Raw genomic sequence first — 18,214 nt, forward strand, 5'->3', positions numbered from 1 at the left:
CAATATGGCAGGAAAAGCATGACCTGATATTTGATAGTTTGCTGTTGGTTTATTCAGTAACTCCTCCTACAGTCCTGCTGAACTCAGCTTCCATCACGTCATTTCAGAGAGACATTTTGGTGCTCTGGTCACAGTACATAATAACATAAGAACGGCCATACTGGGTCAGACCAAAGGTCCATCAAGCCCGGTATCCTGTCCTCTGACAGTGGCCAATGGCAGGTGCCCCAAAGGGAATGAACAGACAGGTTATCATCAAGTGATCCATGCCCTGTCACCCAATCCCAGCTTCTGGCAAACAGAGGCTAGGGACACCATTCCTGCCCATCCTGCCTAATAGCCATTGATGGACCTATCTTCCATGAATCTATCTAGCTCCCTTTTGAACTCCGTTATAGTACTGGCCTTTACAACACCCTCTGGCAAGGAGTTCCAGGCACTCTGTGGGGAATACTGTCATATTTTTTTCCATGATTTCTTGCAGCGGGGATGCTGTTGGCATTCATTCCTGTAAGTTAATATTTGCAGTGTGCAAGGCTTCACTAGGAGCGTGCAGCATTTACATCTGATAACCACAGCAGAATAGGTACTTTCCCCCAGGAGAAACTTAATAAAACAGTTCCCAACACTGTGCACTTTGGAAACTTATTAGGAAAAAAAGAAAAGCCTCATCAAAGGGGTGGTGAATTGGGGAGGGCTCTTTGTTGCTTTTTGTTCGTATTTGTCCAAGTTACTGATGTTTTTCTTTTGTGTTGTTCTCTATTGTTTGTCTTTTCTCTCTCCCAGCCGGTCTGCCCTTTCTGATCATTGAAACTAGCACAATCCAGCCGTACCAAAGGGGTTTTTACTGCAACGACGAGAGTATCAAGTACCCTTTGAAAACGGGCGAGACGATTAACGACGCTGTGCTGTGTGCTGCAGGGATTCTCATTGCCATCCTTGCTGTAAGTAAAATCGGTCACGCTCTTCTGCCCCTCTCTGACAGGACTGTATGTTTGTGTTGTCCCCTAAGCAGGTAATGCTGACAGGGCCCTATTGACACTCCCAGACAGCGTGTCAATCAACGCAAAAAGACTATTAGAAAATCTCTGCTCAGCAATTAATTTATAGGGATTGGGAGTTAGGACTGTGCCTGGAACAAGTTAAAAAATCTACTGCAACAGCAACAAAGACAAGATGGTGTTGGTAATAGGATATGAAGCCTTTCACGTCTGGGGTCAGTTGTTCAAAATCAGTCCAGGTTAGTGACTGAAACTCATTACCATCCAAAGACAGTCTGGTGTCCGTGGTGAAATTAGCCAGTTAATAATTTGGTGGGTAGCTGGGGGTTGATTTGCTTAGTTTGTGGCAGAAGAGCTCCCCATTTCAAATACAGCTATAGTAATGAGCACAGACCTGTATGCAGACAGTTGAAGTAGATAAACGAAAAGGCCTATGGTCTGCTCCAGCACCTATTGAAACCAGGGAGCTTTTCTGTTGACTTTTAAACGGAAATGGATGGGGACTGATGAGACTGGCCTACTGTCCCAATGGAAGAAGCCCTTTCCACATCAGATTATCAGCATAGGGAAGCATCATCCTACTGGTGTGCCTTTACTGTGAATATGAGGCATAAATTTCAATCATCTTCCACAACACGCACAACAATCTGCAGCGATGTGCAAATGAAAATTTACAGCAGGAAGAGTAAGATTATTTCTGAAGCAAGTAAACAAGTCAAACTATTTGGGCACGTCCTGCAAACTTTGCAATATAAGATAGAGTTCACGTTTCAGGGAGCATGTTCCTTACAAGCTAAAGGATTTGGTGCCAATAAGGATTTGGCATGTTGTGTCCACATTTGAGTGATTGCTGTGGTATTTACATATTCCGCATTTCATGCAGTTTTTAAAAAGAGGTGGTGCCTTTTCAGCCAACTGCTGCATGGAAAAGTTTTGGAGGCAGTATTAGGCTTTAATAAATAATAAAGTAGACATATATTAAAGGGCAGCTGTGATCTTACTTGTGTCGCCTTTCTAATTACTTTTGATATTTTTTTTTCCTATCAAATTTCCCACTACTGTGTGGAGGGATTATGTTGTGTGTGAACATATTTGCTTTAAGTTTCAGCAAATCCAGCCCTGGAAGAGTCGGCTGAGTTGAGGTGCCTTACAGCAGTACATTTGTCAGCTATTTACTAAAAACACTTTGGGCTAACCATGTAACAGGAGGCCTCATTACACTCAAGTCCCAATGCTCTACTAAAAGTTGACAGGTATCTGTAGTGCCATCATGAAAAGCTGAAATGAAGTGCAGTTTGTTATTTAAAAACAAAATAACACCTTTGGAGGTGGCAGATCCTTGCCCCTGTTCCAGTCCCTTGGCTCCACTCCTGCGGTGCAAAAGAATATCTGGGGATTCCTTTGATGCGGGGGCATCCATTGGTGACACCCCCCCCGGCTCTGCACCACCTGCTCCACCCCATCCCAGCCTGATGGAGAGGGGCTTACGGCCCTGGGCTTCAGCCTCATGCGGTTGGGCTATGGCTTTCTATCCTGGGCCCCAGCAAGTCTAATGCCGGCCTGCTTGGCGGCCCCCCGAAACCTGCTTGCGGCCCCCCGAGGAGACCTCGGACCCCTGGTTGAGAACCATTGGGTTAAGGGACAGAAAGAAATGACTTTAAGCTCCTATTTCCCCCTAGCTTTCATTCTTTGTCCTACAAGCACTGTAATGCCCCATATCTTTAGCACATCTAAGCTTTATACTGTTCGTTCATACTTACACTGGTGGTTCAAATAGTAAATTGTGCACATGAGTTTTCCTTTCCTTTTACTTCATCAGAAGCTATAGCGGTAAATTAATCAGAATCGTGATATTGTCTGTTTAATTAGAAGGTTCATGCATTCTGGGTAGCATTCACTTCACATGAATAAAGCCAGAGGTGTTTGTTATTGCATGGATGAAGTGCACGTGGTGTGTGTAGGGGGCGTTGTTGGGGGCTGTGGGGAAGAATTGGCAGGGAGAGAGTTGTATATGTGAAATCCACTTCCCAATGGGAGCAGCATGAGGAACTGATGCGCAGGCTTTCTCAAGCAGGCTTATGCTCAAATAAATTGGTTAGTCTCTAAGGTGCCACTGGTTCTCCTTTTCTTTTTGCGAATACAGACTAACACGGCTGCTACTCTGAAAGGCTCTCTGTAGCTGCTATGCAAGCCTGTGGGATACAATAGCAGTCACAGCCTCTTTATACCACTTTCAGATGAATGTGGATCCCTCCCTCTGATTTGGCCCAATCACTGCCTTACCCCCACTAGTCTTTGCAGGGCCATAGGGAGAGAGCTTAGCTTGCACAGAGTACCAACTCAAGGCTTAAGCTGTACAGAGGGGTCCTGTGCAGAATCTGTGCACTGGGGTGAATTTCATCCTATAAATTTTTCCCTCGGGGAAATATTTCAAACGTATTTCAGTATTACTGTCTGATCCTTTCAGCAGTGATTAAAGCTACATTATAGTCAGTGCAAAGATAGGAAGCGATCCCCAATGGAACTCTCTCTCCTGTCAATGGGAGTCATGTATGTATAGGGTTGAGGATAGCATATGACTCATTGTGTTGTGTCTACCAAACAGATGGCTGATTTCTTTTCAAAGTCATCCTTTGGCTTGGGTTATTCCATTTTCAAGATAATTATCTGTTAGTTTCTCCTCTCCCCCAAGCAGAATTGAAATGAAGCCAGGTTTCAGGTTTCATTGATCGCAACATCGTTTGCCAGTCAGTTTATTCATAGAGCCATGGGCAAACAGTCCCAATAATTCTCTGTCTCTCATTCTAAAAGTGAAAGTGAAAAAAAAATCTATAAACAAGAAGAAATTTTTACCCTGCAGGTAAAATTCCATACCCCCAAGTATGGAAAAGCCATAAAATAAAATGAAAAAAACCTCATTTTCACATTACTGCCTGACATACCGTCATGTCGGCTCCATGCAGAATCTGCTTCTGATCAGTAGTGAGCCAGTGGCAAATGCAAGAGTTGGAACTGAAATTGGAAACATAATCAGCTGGCTATTTAATCCATCAATTTCCTAACATGAAATGGCAGGTCAATTAAAAAGAAAAAAAGTTTCCCTGAAAGAAATGGATGTTTTCTACATAGGTTTCACTTCACTCATGACAAAAGTAAATTGGTAAGGAAAATACAAAAGCTCAGTTATTTGTTGCTGAGTGATACAAATGGCTAACAAGTGATTTAAGAAACAGATTTCTTGCTATGGCAGAATATATGGAAAATTCAAGTCATGCTGACCTCTTTTTCAGATGTAACCCAGATACCAGAATTTTTGTAGTATAATATGAATTCCTTGCAAATCCACAAAGCACCAATATCTCTTCTTTCATTTGAAATGTTTGCTTTTCAAAGACATGACTGTAGATAAGAGCAATTTAGGACAATAAATAAAACAAAAAAATTTCATGTTCCCAACTCCCAGCTTTAAATACTGGCACCGGCAGAATCTTCAGGCCAGAGCAAAAGGTCCAGGTTGTGTTTTATGTGTCTTGAAGACTGCCAGAGTTCTTGCTAAGTAAACTTTAGAAGTGAAGACTTATGCTTCTGTCAGGACATAGGAGGATATGCATTTGTGTTCAGTGCCTACATATTTATGGATTTGGAGGCAAAGACTGCCTTTGGCGTTACACATGCATAAGACCCTTGAGATACTAATTGCCCCTAAGATTTTTGCTCTCAGACCTCTACTAAATGTTCATAGACTCACAGACTTCAAGATCAGAAGGGACCATCATGATCATTTAGTCCAGGGATTCTCAAACTGTGGGTCGCAACCCCATTTTAATGGGGTCGCCAAGGCTGGTATTGGCACAAGTCTGAAGCCCAAGCCCCACCACCCAGGGCTCAAGCCCAAGCCCCACCAACCAGGGCTAAGGTTACATGCCCCCACCCAGGCCAGAAACCCTTAGGCTTCAGCTTTGGCCCTCCCCTCCCCCGCCTGGGGCGATGGAGCTTGGGTGGGCTCGGTTTTCGGTTCCCCCCTCCTGGGGTCGTGTAGTAATTTTTTGTTGTCAGAAGGGGGTCACGGTGCAATGAAGTTTGAGAACCGCTGATCTAGTCTGACCTCCTGCACATTGCAGGCCACTGAACCTCATCCACCCACTCCTGTAATAGATCCCTAACCTCTGTGCTTTCACTTGTGGAAAATATTTGACCCTCATGGAGACTAAAGGCCTCTTTTTAGCCATGGACGAGGCTTTGCATAAGCTGTGATAATACAAGATTCTCCACACTGACCAGCCAGTAACCATTAAAAGCCAGTTGTGGAGGGATTCCCTGTATAAGGGAGAGAATGATCATGTCCATTTAGTTCTTGGTCTCTCTGTTCCGAATGCTAACAAGGGAGGGGCAATTGCTCACTAGGACTGAAATTCAACCTGTGCGGAGGACAGCACAAGGCTTATGCATCACTGATGTCCTCAAAGAGGGCCGTCTGTGGTGCACAAGCTTTGTGGTGGTTTTCTGCACAGGGATGAATTGCACCTGCTGATCTTGAGTGAGGCCACAAACCCATTTCACATAGGCCACTGAACAGGTGGTAACAACTGGCAATCACTTCCGGCTACGCTTGGATTTGAAGCCATACCCTGGAGGTAAAAGGTTCTTTACTCCATTTCCTGAGCCCCCTTATGGATAATACTGTTGTTCGTATCCAACTCCATGTACTGTCGGATCTTGAGAGCTTTCGAAAAAAACCAACAAGTTTTCTAGATCAGCTAATTTATAAGAATACAAATGTGGATAGTCAGATACTTTATATTTCAATGTTAAGTGCTCCCATTTGGCAAGACACAGAAAAACAATACATTGGAGACAAAACTGATTAGAAAGACCCTGAAAGTGTAATTACTGGGGCAACTGATAATTGATGATAATTGCATATAAAACTTACACTTGATCAGAAAGATTGTAGAAGAGACTAGAGAGAAAAATTTGATATTTGTTTCTTTGTAGTGACTATGTTAAATGTTTACAACATTTCACACTGGGAAATTCTCTATATACCACATGCAAATTATTTGCTGGAGACACAAGTCAGAAAAGGAGATTAGTACCTTTAAGAGTTGTTTGTTCAGGATGAAGTTTCAGTTTGTGCACATCTGTGCTGAATTAGTTTTCTAAGTCGCTCTTTATCAGGGAGAGCATTGCCAAAAAACAACTTTGCCCTATTTTAGCTTTTCATTAACGTTCAGCCATGATTTTAACTAAAGTGGGGAGGGGTCATGACTACCCAGCAGTGTGTTAGCGGGAGACTAAAGTCTCCAATTTACAGTCTGCTACATCTGTGCAATTACCAAGACCACCAGCAGTGAGAAAAAATATTAATCCCTAGACTTTGTTGGTCCCTGTTTAAAATGGGTCACATGTCTAAGCTTTAAGGAGATCCGTTTGTGAACTCTGAGAATAATGGTACATCCTGTGGTGTCAAATATCATCCTTAATTCAATTTATTTTCCCTCTGCAGTTCTAAGCCTTGTAAGATGCAGGCCCCTCTTCCCTGCATGACTAGATGCACCCAGCCATCAAAGAAAGTTGCAGTACGCAGTTGGGATGAGGTATCCTTCTGCGGTGCAGTTGCAGACTGGACGCCCTCACTTTGAGAGTGGCAAAATCCACAGGCCATTTCTTTGGGTATGTCGACACTATGAGTGGCACAGCTGCAGCTATGCCACTGTAGTGCCGTAATATCGACATTTCCTAAATTGACGGAAGAGGTTTTTCCGTCAGTGTAGGTAACCCAGCTCCTTAAGTGGCGGTAGCTACCCAGTGGTTAGGTTGGCTTAACTACAGCTAGGTCAATCTAAATTTGACGCGTAGACCAGGGCTTTGTGTGTAGTGGAAGTAGATTCCTGGGTGCCCACAAAACCCACAGGGGATTCCTAAACCACCCATTCGCAGATAAATGTGCAAACACCGAGAGAAATTGAAACGACAGTGGCAGGGAGAAGAGCTGCCTCCAAATGACAATTAGAAAGCATGAATGTCCTTTCCATGACACAAATGAACTGTGTTCTGCCACAGCAGAAATGTTCAGACATTCTTTTTTGGTCTTCATGCAAATATACTTCCTGGCTCGCAGCCTGCATTTGAAGATAGTCCAAAATCTAGATACACCATCATCTGCAGAGCACTTGGATTCTTAAGGGATTACAAATGACTCTGGAACAGGTCAGCTGCAAGACCCTAGACAACCTCAGTCAAGCCCATAGGGAGCTCGATACTAATAGTCTTTTGTAAAATGTGACTGTGGTTTGTAAACCCTTCGTGGCAGGTCAATGACCCCGATGTCTTTCTCCAAGAAGTATGGAAGTATAAGTGTCTGCTTGCAGCATTTAGGGTTTTTTTTTACTTCCCTTTGATAAAGCCTGCATAGCTATTATTTCAGTTACTTTAGGTCAACCTTTGTTTTTCAAGCCCTGGTACTCAGAGTTCAAACCATGATACAGTTTCATCTCCTCTTAGTCTAATTGCAATACTTTTCCAGTTTATTAGTTTCCAAATGTTGTGCCAAGTTTTTAAAAAGGTAGGTAGGGGAGAATTCTCTTCTGCATGGAGTTGGCAGGCTGCCATGCTGTGAAGAATATTGCTAGCTGTTTCAGAAAGGGATTAGCAAGAAGGCATTTTTCCTGACAGCTAAATTTACATATCACAATGCTGCTGACTGGAACAGAAAGGGGAGTGAAGGAGAAAAAAAAACCACCTCATTTTATTACTCAGGTATAAAAACATTGAAAGTAATGAATAAAATCCTAAAGCTATAAATCTGGAGCTCAAAAACTAGGGTGTAACGTGACAGAACAATTTAAGCCTTTGCCTCTTTTGGAGAGGTGAGACATTTGGACTTCATTTCATGGCCTGATTTTCATTAAATTGCCTTTTAAGAGTTAGGATTACAAGAAGCCAGGTACTCAGGTCCTCAGGTTCATAACTATGATTTATGACAACATTGTCAAATCCACAACACTCCCCCCCACGTGGCACAAGAAATACATAATTTGCTGCTTAATAACTACAAGGACCATTGGAATGCCCAGGAAAGTCCTGTGTTTATGGAAGTTTATATGATTTAAATTGGGTCTGGCCACTGCAAATTTTGGGCCAGATTCTAAATACTTTGAGTATCTCAGAATCTGATTCTTTGTGTTCATTTTTTTTTAAAGCTATGAAAAATAATTTTAAAAAACCCCCACCTCTGAAATGTTAAACTTTTTTTTTCTATATGGAATTTAATATAGTAACTTTGCACCTCAAAGAACCTTGATTCTTTTGTCTCTGTTATTAGGTTGTAATTGAATTCTGATCTCAGTTACACTGGTATAAATCTGGGGGAGCTGGAGCATTTGAAGTCAATGCAGTTATTGCGGCTTTACACCAATGTACCCGAGAGCAGAATTTGATCCAATAACTTTAGCTTGGCCTTAGAATTTTTCCTTACGTTTTTTAAAAAAAAAGTTGGTTTTGATTTCTGGAAAGTATAAATGGAAAATTTAGGATGTGTCGGAGAAGAGAATTCCAAATGGTGAGCTCCTGCAGGTGGCAGAATGCTCTCCCACTTGACATGGTGGAAGCCCCATTACTTGAGATATTCAGAACAAAGCAAACCATTGTAAATTATACAAAATATAATGAGGAAACAATTTGCACTAGCATGGGGAAGAACAGAACACCCTAGCAGGTGTTTTTTGTCTCTGATATCTATGATTCCATGAACATCATCCAGTTACAAAGGTTTCTCTGGAACTTAAGGGATCTCTGGTTTGATCAAGTTCAGCTTTATCCATGTGTGAAGAAAACAAAATGGCTGGAGATTTCTGAAATGGAGTGTACTGTACTGACATACTGGTCTGTTATTTACTTTCCTGTTGTGGATGGACTGCTTGCTTTATGCATCAAGAACATAGTGAAAGGAGTGGGGAATGTCTCTCTCACCCTTTCCCTGCCCCCCCGGGAAAAAAAAAGGTGAAAATGCACTGTGGTTTTGTTATAGTAAGAACCGTGGCATTCCTAGGGCTCTCTCTCTCTCTCTTGCTCAGGTGGCTGACTCAGGCCAAGTGAGCACTTCTTAGGAAGTATTCACCTTTTGGAATCATTTGCTGTTGATTTGGGCCACAACTGCACTGTGTATCTTGCTACGTCCATGAAGCAAGTGTCCAATCGCCAATATGACCTTTTTAGGTCTGACTGACGGCTTTTGTTGACACGGTAATATGGGATAGCTAGAATCTACAAACAAAAGAGGTGAAACCAGTTTCTTCATGTCTCTGGGCATGTCACTGTTACCTGCAGGCTGACAGAGGAGGGAAAGAGAGAGACTGGTAAGTGCCATTTTACAATGCTCCCGGCAATAAAGAAAAGCATTTTTTTTTAACCCCGTGTTGCATTCTGAGATATAATGGAATCTAATAGGTTTCAGATGGGCAAGTTGTTCTTGGAATTCCATCAATATTTATTTAACTTGAGTCTGCTTCTAAGACAGGATTTGCGGATAAATATGTATCGTTCAGAAACATGCTCGCCTTCTGTCTGAAACAAAAATTCTCTCACTAAGAAGTGTTAATATGCATCTGGCCTTAAGCCTACAGTAATTAATGGGATTCTGAAAGACTTGAATGCAGGACCCTGTAGTTTATTTCTTAACAAATGCTCTTTTATTCCGAGATCTTATTATCCTGTATGGTTGCACATTTACCTGATGTGACCTCTTAATGCAAAATGTGTTTTTTATTTATATATATTTTTTAAAATTCCTCCCTCAGATTATAACAGGGGAGTTCTACCGGATTCACTACTTAAAGGAGAAGTCTCGGTCCTTCATCCAGAACCCATATGTGGCGGCTCTCTACAAACAAGTGGGCTGTTTCGCCTTTGGCTGTGCCATCAGCCAGTCCTTCACAGACATTGCCAAAGTGTCTGTCGGACGCTTGCGACCTCATTTCCTGGAAGTTTGTAATCCAGACTTTTCAGTAATCGACTGCTCTAAAGGCTACATTCAAAACTACACCTGTAGGGGAAATGACAGCAGAGTCCAGGAAGCCAGGTGAGAGGCATTTCCTTGACAACATAGGGGGAAAAACGGTTGTTTCTGCCAAAATGGTGTCCCACAAAATACAACTCAGGTCCCTTCTGCCAGCAGTGGATCATTTGGAAACTTCCTTCTCTGGGAAGACTGCCACTGAGCTACCACTATTGACTGGCAATTTCCCTAAGGAGTTACTGAACTCTGCTGAATAATACTTCTCCTTCCTTCTATTAACTCCCACAACATTGTTTCATGAATGCTTACTCAATGTGGGAATTTACCATAAGAGCTGACATCACAGGTGAGTGGTTTGGATCTACACAGCAAAACAGCCCTTCCTTTATGTAAAGACAACAAACAGCGTCAGGAAGTCTTTTTCAAAGTCTTTATGTCGTGTTCATTGGATATTTAATTTTGATATTTTTTTGGGTGAACTTTACAAGTTATACTTAATGCCCCCTGATTGGTGTTTGCCTAAATTCCCAGATATCTTGGGCTGGTTTGTAAGTTACCAGTCTGCTGAGTATATAACAGTTCATAGCTGCCCCAAAAGCAGACGAGGAAGGGAACTGCAATCCCATGATTCTCCACCTCTTGGTCCGTAGAGGAAATAATTTGCTACTGGTCTACTTAATCATGTTGCCATGCTCAGCTGCATTGGCTGGAGTGTCAGGATGGGGGTGGAGCCAATGCTTGATACATACCCTCCTCATCCACTCACTCTCCACCATACTGGGTGTGGGGGGAGCAGCAGCCCCAGATAAGTTGCTTCCCCACACACAATGCCAGGTAGCCCATACTGAAAAAATAAGGGTGTACCTTACATCTCCTAATTCCCCTATTGTAAGAGGCAGGTCACAGTCTTGCCTCTTGATTATTCATAGGCAGGTTCAATCTAATATTACAATGGCTGGTTCATACGTGTTCTCTGTCTTACAGGAAATCCTTCTTCTCTGGTCACGCCTCCTTCTCGCTCTATACCATGCTTTATTTGGTGGTGAGTACCCTCCATTTTTTGAGAGTCAAACCTGTTTGCACACCTCAGCATCCCCACATGGGACGCTCACTCCCACTTGTAGCAATTTGGCAGCTGATTACGTTGCTCTGACTACGTCAGAAGACTGCAGGGACTGAATAAAAAACTGCCATTAAAAACTCAAAAATACTTGAACTTTTTAGCATTGTTTGGTCTTGTGACTCCTAAAATTTCTGTCCGGTTACACAGACCTTGGCTGCACCAAGACTGTTACCAAGTCCCCAGATCAGTCCTGCATTCCTTGCTCAAATTCCCACTGAAGTCAACAAGAGTTTGGGGTGAGCCAAACAAGGAAGCTGCATCTCCTAAGATCAATGCACAGGGGCTCTATTTACATTTATATTAGGCAGCTTGCTCTGGTCTCTGCACTTGATGAATATATAAGCCTAACCTGCTGCCCCTATAGGTTAAAGTCTGGTTTCCATGTTACATTTGCGGCCAAATCTGAAAGCAAAGCAGGTGAACTGGCCTCCCCACACAGTCTGATCTAACACTGTGGGCTGGTCTGTTTTTCTCTGTCAATGAAAAATGGTTCTGCCCTTCCTCTACTCTGCCCTTGAATAGAGCAGTGTGCCAAGGTGCTTCCTGCCTTTAGCTGCTGGAGGCATGCTTGATAGCACTCATGAAACAACCCAGCACAGGTCAATTATGGGTGGAACTATGGTAAACTTTTTGGGAAAGGAGATTTGGACAGTGATTTGTGTAAAAAGTAATTAGGAAAAAGGTTTTTGGATACTTTCAAAGATTTGCGGCCCCCATATCTCCTGTAACCTTAGATTGGAAACCAAAGAAACAGCCCTGTACTTATGAAAACATTAAACATGAACTTTTATTTATCCACGAGCTGCACTTCCCCACCCCTCCTTTACTTTGCCATCTGAAAACATAAATTACCATGGCTCTCTTCTGGTTTTTAATCATAGATTTTTTTTTTACCCCCCTCCCCCGGGCTGGAAGCAGTTTCTGTAATTTAATTACTGGGTTTTTTAGACAGTTCGGGGGGGTTCCATTAATTTATTTCCTCATTTTCTTTTTTCTTTCCTTGAAACATTTCAAATTTATTCTGTAAACATTCACGCCATTTCCTCTCAGCGACGTTAAAACAACGTTGTCAGTGAATGGCTGGGGAGATGTGATGTGAAAGGAATTGGACATTTCCCACCCCACCCCATCCGCAAACAAAATAGGGTTTAATGTTGTGTTTGTGTGTATAAGAGAAAGAGAGACCCAGGGTTGTGACAACAGTTCTGCACTGTTTCTGAATGACTGTTTTGTTTTACCCATCAACAAAAATCACTACTTCAGTTTTCCATGAAACAGTAACTCCCCCCGACCCCAGCACGCCATCACGAGTGATTTGTATTTATATACCCTAAAGTGCAGCGGTTTTAATTAAAGTTAACAGGTTAAAAGTTCCTTTGCCGTGTCAGGAGAGGAGGGGAATCATTCACAGTGCCAAAGACCACGCAGTGACGTTTCACAGAAATCTAAGCCCTTAATGGCTGATTTGCAAAACTTTCCAAACTGTGCTTGGAGCCATTGCTTGACATGAGTATTAAATAAGGTTCTGCAGGCAGTCAAGTAGGTCATCTCTAATAGGCTTCCAGGCTTGGCTTCAGGAAATTGAGGACTGGCAGCTTTAATTAAACAGGTGGCTGGTTCTGTCAGAACAATAAGCGAGACTGGTGCTGTCTTTCTGTGTTTGATCCTATTGTTTGCTAGATTCTGCCACTACCTTTTCAAGGCCTCTGCTGATCCTGATACCACAAAGGAGTAACTCACACTCTTAAACCATAAGGACTCTGTTCTGCTGCTTTCTTTATTAAAATACATGGGGACAAATCTTGAAGTGCTGACTCAGGCAAATCCCCCCTTTCCCAAGATGTGCCGGGTGTCTTCAACGACAACAAGAGATGCCGGTCAGCACCTCTCGGGATTTTTGCCCAACTGGCTTCAATGGAAGTTGACGAAAGACCTCCAAGTTTCTCTCTCCTATGTTAAAAGCACTGCACGGTTTGTTTTATTCTCACAAACTTTGCCAGGTTTTTGTCTGCGAGGCCAGCAGTTACACAGCAAGTTAAGAAACAAAAGGGAACACTGACCGTTCAGGTATGCAGGATGGGCCTGACCATATAAATGCTCCATGCACTGGGTTCCCTGCAGAGGCCAGAGCCAGGCCTGGAGATGGCATCTTGCAGGAGATGCTCCCACAGGACGTTAGGAACAATGCTTTTTTGGTCCTGCCATTTTTCACCACTTTGCCCCAGTGCCTGCCATATATTTTTCTCCGAGCTCCACAGAAGGCTTTTAATGACTGCCCTGTATTTGGGGGAGCGCACAACTGAATAGTCACAGCCCATGAGTCTTGTGCTAGACTCCTCCAGAAGGGCAGCATGCTCATCTGAATCTACTGGGAAGTACATTGTGGGACAGGGCCCCGGTTGCAGCTGCTAGCAGTGATATATCAGAGAGAGAATGAGATTGCGGCCATGGCACTCCAACAGTAATCAAGCTCTGATTTCTCGTCCCTGCCCTTGCCCTTCCCATCGTCCTCATATGGAAGTACTTCGGCTGTCAGCACTCTGCAGTGTCTGCCTCTCTCCTCCAACCCACTAGAGACTGAAAACAAAACAGTGTGGAAGCTGGCTTTTGACCAGTAGAGCCTATGTCCTCCAAGACTGCAGTCTGGAAGGCACCGACCTCTGCTCCTTGGCTGGGATATAACAATCTGACCTGTGACATTGGATTGGTTCCATTTATTCCTCTGGATAGAGGATTACTGGCCCAGAATTCCCAGAGGTTTTTAAGGCTTGAAATACTGAGCTAGGATTGGTAGCAGGCACTGTCAGGCTATCTGTTCAATTGTGCTCATAGAGCTGGGGCAAAAATTATGCTAATGGGTTTGATGGAAATTGAAGGGGGGGCGGGAAAAAGAAACAAACGGAGACATAGTTGTGTATAGTGAGTGTCTGATGTCAGGAAGCCAGTCCCTCTCCTTGTCCAGTAGTGGCTTTCTCTTTGTCATTCCACACCTTCCTGCCACTCCGTGCAAGAGTCTTCTCCTTTGTATTTTCTGCTACCAAAAGCATAATGAAAATATACCACCCCAGCACAAAATCCATTGTAGTGAAAAGCTGATAATGATAGAAAAACTAATGATATTGTATTAGTGGGTGTTAAAAAACCCTCTCTCCTTCCCAGTTGTTTGGGTGAGAGGAGCTTTGTAAGACTGGTTTGAAACACAGATAAATCACTTCCAAGCACTATTTCTGCATGCTTCTAATATGTCTTGGTGTCAGTAAGTTTGATGGACCCCATTATCTTGATGTAAACAAATCATTTGCTCTCCAATTCCTGAGAAGCTGCTTAGCAAAAGTTTGGCTGCTGCACTGCTGAGGGCTCATGTGATGGGGGGCTTGGCAGGGGCCTGTGGACCAGGGAACTGGCTGAATTTTTTCAGGCATCTCCTGCAGATTGGGGGTCATTAGTCACCAGGTCCTTTTTTTAAAGACATGCTTGGACAAATTAATGGGGGCTTAGTGAACAATGTAGAATCTCACCTTCAGCAAGTATCTCATTAAATGATCAGCCCCAGGAAACCATTGAGATGTTGTGTTTGTGAGTGTGTGGGTATCTAAAATAATTCACTGATGTGCAAAATCCTCAATAAAGATATATATTGTTCATGCAAACCTTTCTTTTCAACAGGTCTGTGCCATTCATTAGCCAGATCTCTGGCCATGAGAGCCTAGATGGAGAATTCAAACTCACTGGGAAATATGTACTTGTGTGGGGAAACACTACCAAAAACTGTCAGACACTTTTAGAAAATGTCCAGATTTTGTGGTGTCCAAATATGGGGTGGATTTAGCATTCCTGAAGGGTGCCTGACTGATAGCCCCAGCCTGTCATTTATCCACAGAAATGATCCAGAGTAGAAATAGTATTGCAAGATTCCCCCACAGTGCCCAACCCAAGTGCTCCAACTTTGACCTGGAGAGTGTAGCCCTGGGGATGAGAAGATGGGACAGTCCTTGGTTTCCCTGGTGATGCTGTCAACTAGTGTAAATTGTAGTGGCTCCCCACCCCCCAGTGAGAACATTTATCCACTAGGAACTGGACCGATAAAATATCCAAATGGTGCCAAGAGTTTTGTTACTATTTGCCCCCATTAGTGAAACAAGAATAAATACTAAATACCAGAGGGGATTCTATATTCCAAATCCTTATGGAAGTGACTCCAGGAAGACATTTAATACACACAGAAAGTGCTTGGGGCTCAATTTGAAACACAGATTCAGGGCTATATTTTGTATCATTTTCTGGTCCTCAGAAACATGCAATTAACGTCACCTGCTTTGTATAACAATTTACAAAGGGAAATGACTCTCTGGTAATCCTGTTTGTAGGATGTTGGGGGGGGGAGAGGATAGGATGTGTTCTTCATTCAAGGTAAAACCCTACTGAAGACAAGGAGGTTTGTAGTTTTCACAGGACTTAGCAGGTCAAGTTAAAGACTATAGGGAAACCTGGCGTTTATCTCAACCTGCTAATGTGAAAACTACAAACTGTCTGATCTGCAAACTGCCTGATCTGATTCCTGGTAGTTAACTTGAGTTAAGAACACACCTTTTTTTCTCCCCCGAGTGAAGACAAGGCGGAAGGTCAGATAAGGCCCATAAGGATGTTGAACTACGAGGATGCAGATGGCCTGTACAATAGGACTTTTCAGCCCACGTGGGTCATAGAGCTAAGCGCAGTGGGGAGGAAGGGGGAAGCTGGTGGATTCTAGGGCGATCATTAACGTGAAGTAACATCTTTGGACTAGCTATGTTGATGCCCTAATGCCCTGGCTCTGGGCTGAAGGAAGAATTCTATTCCTCAAGCCCTGCATAAAGCTTCAGCTTTGTGCTGGGAATCAAACTTTTACTCAGAGTTCTTTTCTCTGTTCTTTGAAAGCAAGAATAGCAGCGAATTTTTTCCCATCTGTCAATGAGCATAATTAAGGAGAAACATTAGTTATCAACTTGCAATTCAATGCCGCATGGTAACAGAATCTTCCTAATAACCTCACAACTATCAGAGTTATTTGTATTCCAGTGATCCTCATTCCCTCATGAGAACTGAGATGCCAGCGGTTATTACTTAGGTTTGCTGTTATCATGTCACCTTAGATTAACTGACTCATTGCAGTCCTTTAGCATTGTTCTTTGCTTGTGGCTTAGTGGGGAGAGCTGGGTCATGGAATACTGTCTCTGGTCCAAGAATGGTGTGAGTTTAGTGGCATGCAGATGCAAGCTCAAGGGGCGTTCTGGAGTCATTTAAGAAAAACAAGTGCTGGGTTCAAGTTCTACTTAGCTGATAATTTTGGGGTTTTGATGGGATCAGGGCCAAAATGTGACCCCTAGATAACGATCTGCAATTAAATTTCAGATTATACAGTCGACAAAAGGAAGAAAATGCAAACGTGCTTTTGCTCCTATGAGGTCTTTTGTGCTTCTAATCCTGCAGTTCACAATCAGTCAGCTAACTGCATCCTGTCAGTCTAGTGGACTTCGCCAGGGATGAATTTGGCTTAGAGAGTTTTGCCCAAATAAGCATTCCAGGATTTGTGCCCTCTTCAAAGGGCGGGGGGGGGGGAAGGCGGGGGGATGGAGAGAGGTTTACATGGAAGATAACTTCAGGTCAAGCGTAAAGAGTCCAGTCAGGGAAACATGATAAGGCCCTGCCAATGCTCAGAGCGAAATCTTAGGAAAGAAAATGACAAATTTCCTAGATCTGGCTGAATGCAGCCATGTGATATGGATGCAGTGAGATGGGAGTTCTGTTTGACAGCCAAGTTACTTACTCAGCACCTTCCTCAGTAAACGCCTCCAAAGCATAAAGATAAAGTGTATATATTCTTCTCTCCCTGCCTGCTCCTGACTTGTAATCCTACAGATGGACATAAACTGTTTGTTTGCTTAGGCTCACTTGCTGACCACACTCTGTTCTCCCTGACATCAGTGGAAGTTCCCTGGCAGGAGAAAAGCTATGTATTGCTCCTAAAGCCATCTTGGTTCTGTGGTAACTTCTCGGCTCTCTAAATAGCTACTACTACATATTATTGCAGGTCACTTCATCCTCCCTTCCCTCTTGCCTTTTGTTAGGCCTGCTCCTTTTAATCATTGTATGTTACTTTCTTTTAATGCTACACAGTGGGCTGCAGTGGGAGTAACATATTTTACATTATTATCTTACCCCCAGCTAGACTTCTCCTGCATGGCAGCATTTACACATTTAGCAGAAGCCACTTGCAAATAGCTTACAGTCTGCTCTGAAAAAGATTAGTAGAGAAGCTGCTGGGGGTTTCCTGCCTTTCATTATACCACTGATTTTTCTGTGCCAGGAGATTCTGATGCTTTCTGTTTTCCCTTTAGCTCTCTGATTTGCTTTTCTTTTCTTCCCATATGATATGTATTTCACACACACACCGAGGACTACAGTTTCAATATAGCCTCAGTCCAGCCTCCTAAATTCATGCCTGGAAATGTTATGTTTTAGGTACAGTTTTCTGTGTATTTATCCTCACAACCCCCTTTGAGGTAAGAAAGTGCAATTATCCCCATTTCACAGAGGTGGAACTGAGGCACAGAGAGGCTAAGTGACTTGCCCCTGGTCACACAGGATGTCTGTGGCAGAGCAAAGAATTGAATCGGGGTCCCCCAAGTCCCAGGCTAGTGCTCTGATTTTTGGACTGTCCTCCCTATTGTACTTGCATGTTTTTTGAATATCCAAAATCAGGTGTATGTGCATAAGAACATAAGACTGGCCATACTGGTCCAGTCTAGCCCAGTAGCCTGTCTTCTGACGGTGGCCAATGCCAGGTGCCTCACAGGGAATGAATAGAACAGGCAATCACCAAGTGATCCATCCCCTGTCATCCACTCCCAGTTTTTGGCAAACAGAGGCTAGGGACACTCAGAGCATGGGATTGCATCATTGATCATCCTGGCTAATAGCCATTGATGGACCTATCGTACATGAAGTTATCTAGTTCTTTTCTGAACCCTGTTTTATTTTTGGCCTTCACAACATCACCTAGCAAGGAGTTCCACAGTTTGACGGTGTGTTGAA

General features: G+C 43.2%; 1 protein-coding gene across 2 annotated transcripts in view; it reads left to right on the forward strand.

Moving 5' to 3' along the window:
• The window catches only part of PLPP3 (phospholipid phosphatase 3), a 64,300-nt gene that overhangs the window by 33,036 nt on the left and 13,050 nt on the right, over nt 1-18,214 (forward strand). For both annotated transcript variants that reach the window (XM_073357589.2, XM_073357588.2), the window contains exons 2-4: nt 787-944; nt 9,800-10,080; nt 11,002-11,059. In XM_073357589.2, the coding sequence (XP_073213690.1) occupies nt 787-944; nt 9,800-10,080; nt 11,002-11,059 (497 nt within the window). The remainder of the gene's footprint in view (nt 1-786; nt 945-9,799; nt 10,081-11,001; nt 11,060-18,214) is intronic.

Source organism: Lepidochelys kempii, chromosome 8, assembly GCF_965140285.1.
Source record: "Lepidochelys kempii isolate rLepKem1 chromosome 8, rLepKem1.hap1, whole genome shotgun sequence".
NCBI classification, from domain to species: Eukaryota; Metazoa; Chordata; order Testudines; family Cheloniidae; genus Lepidochelys; species Lepidochelys kempii.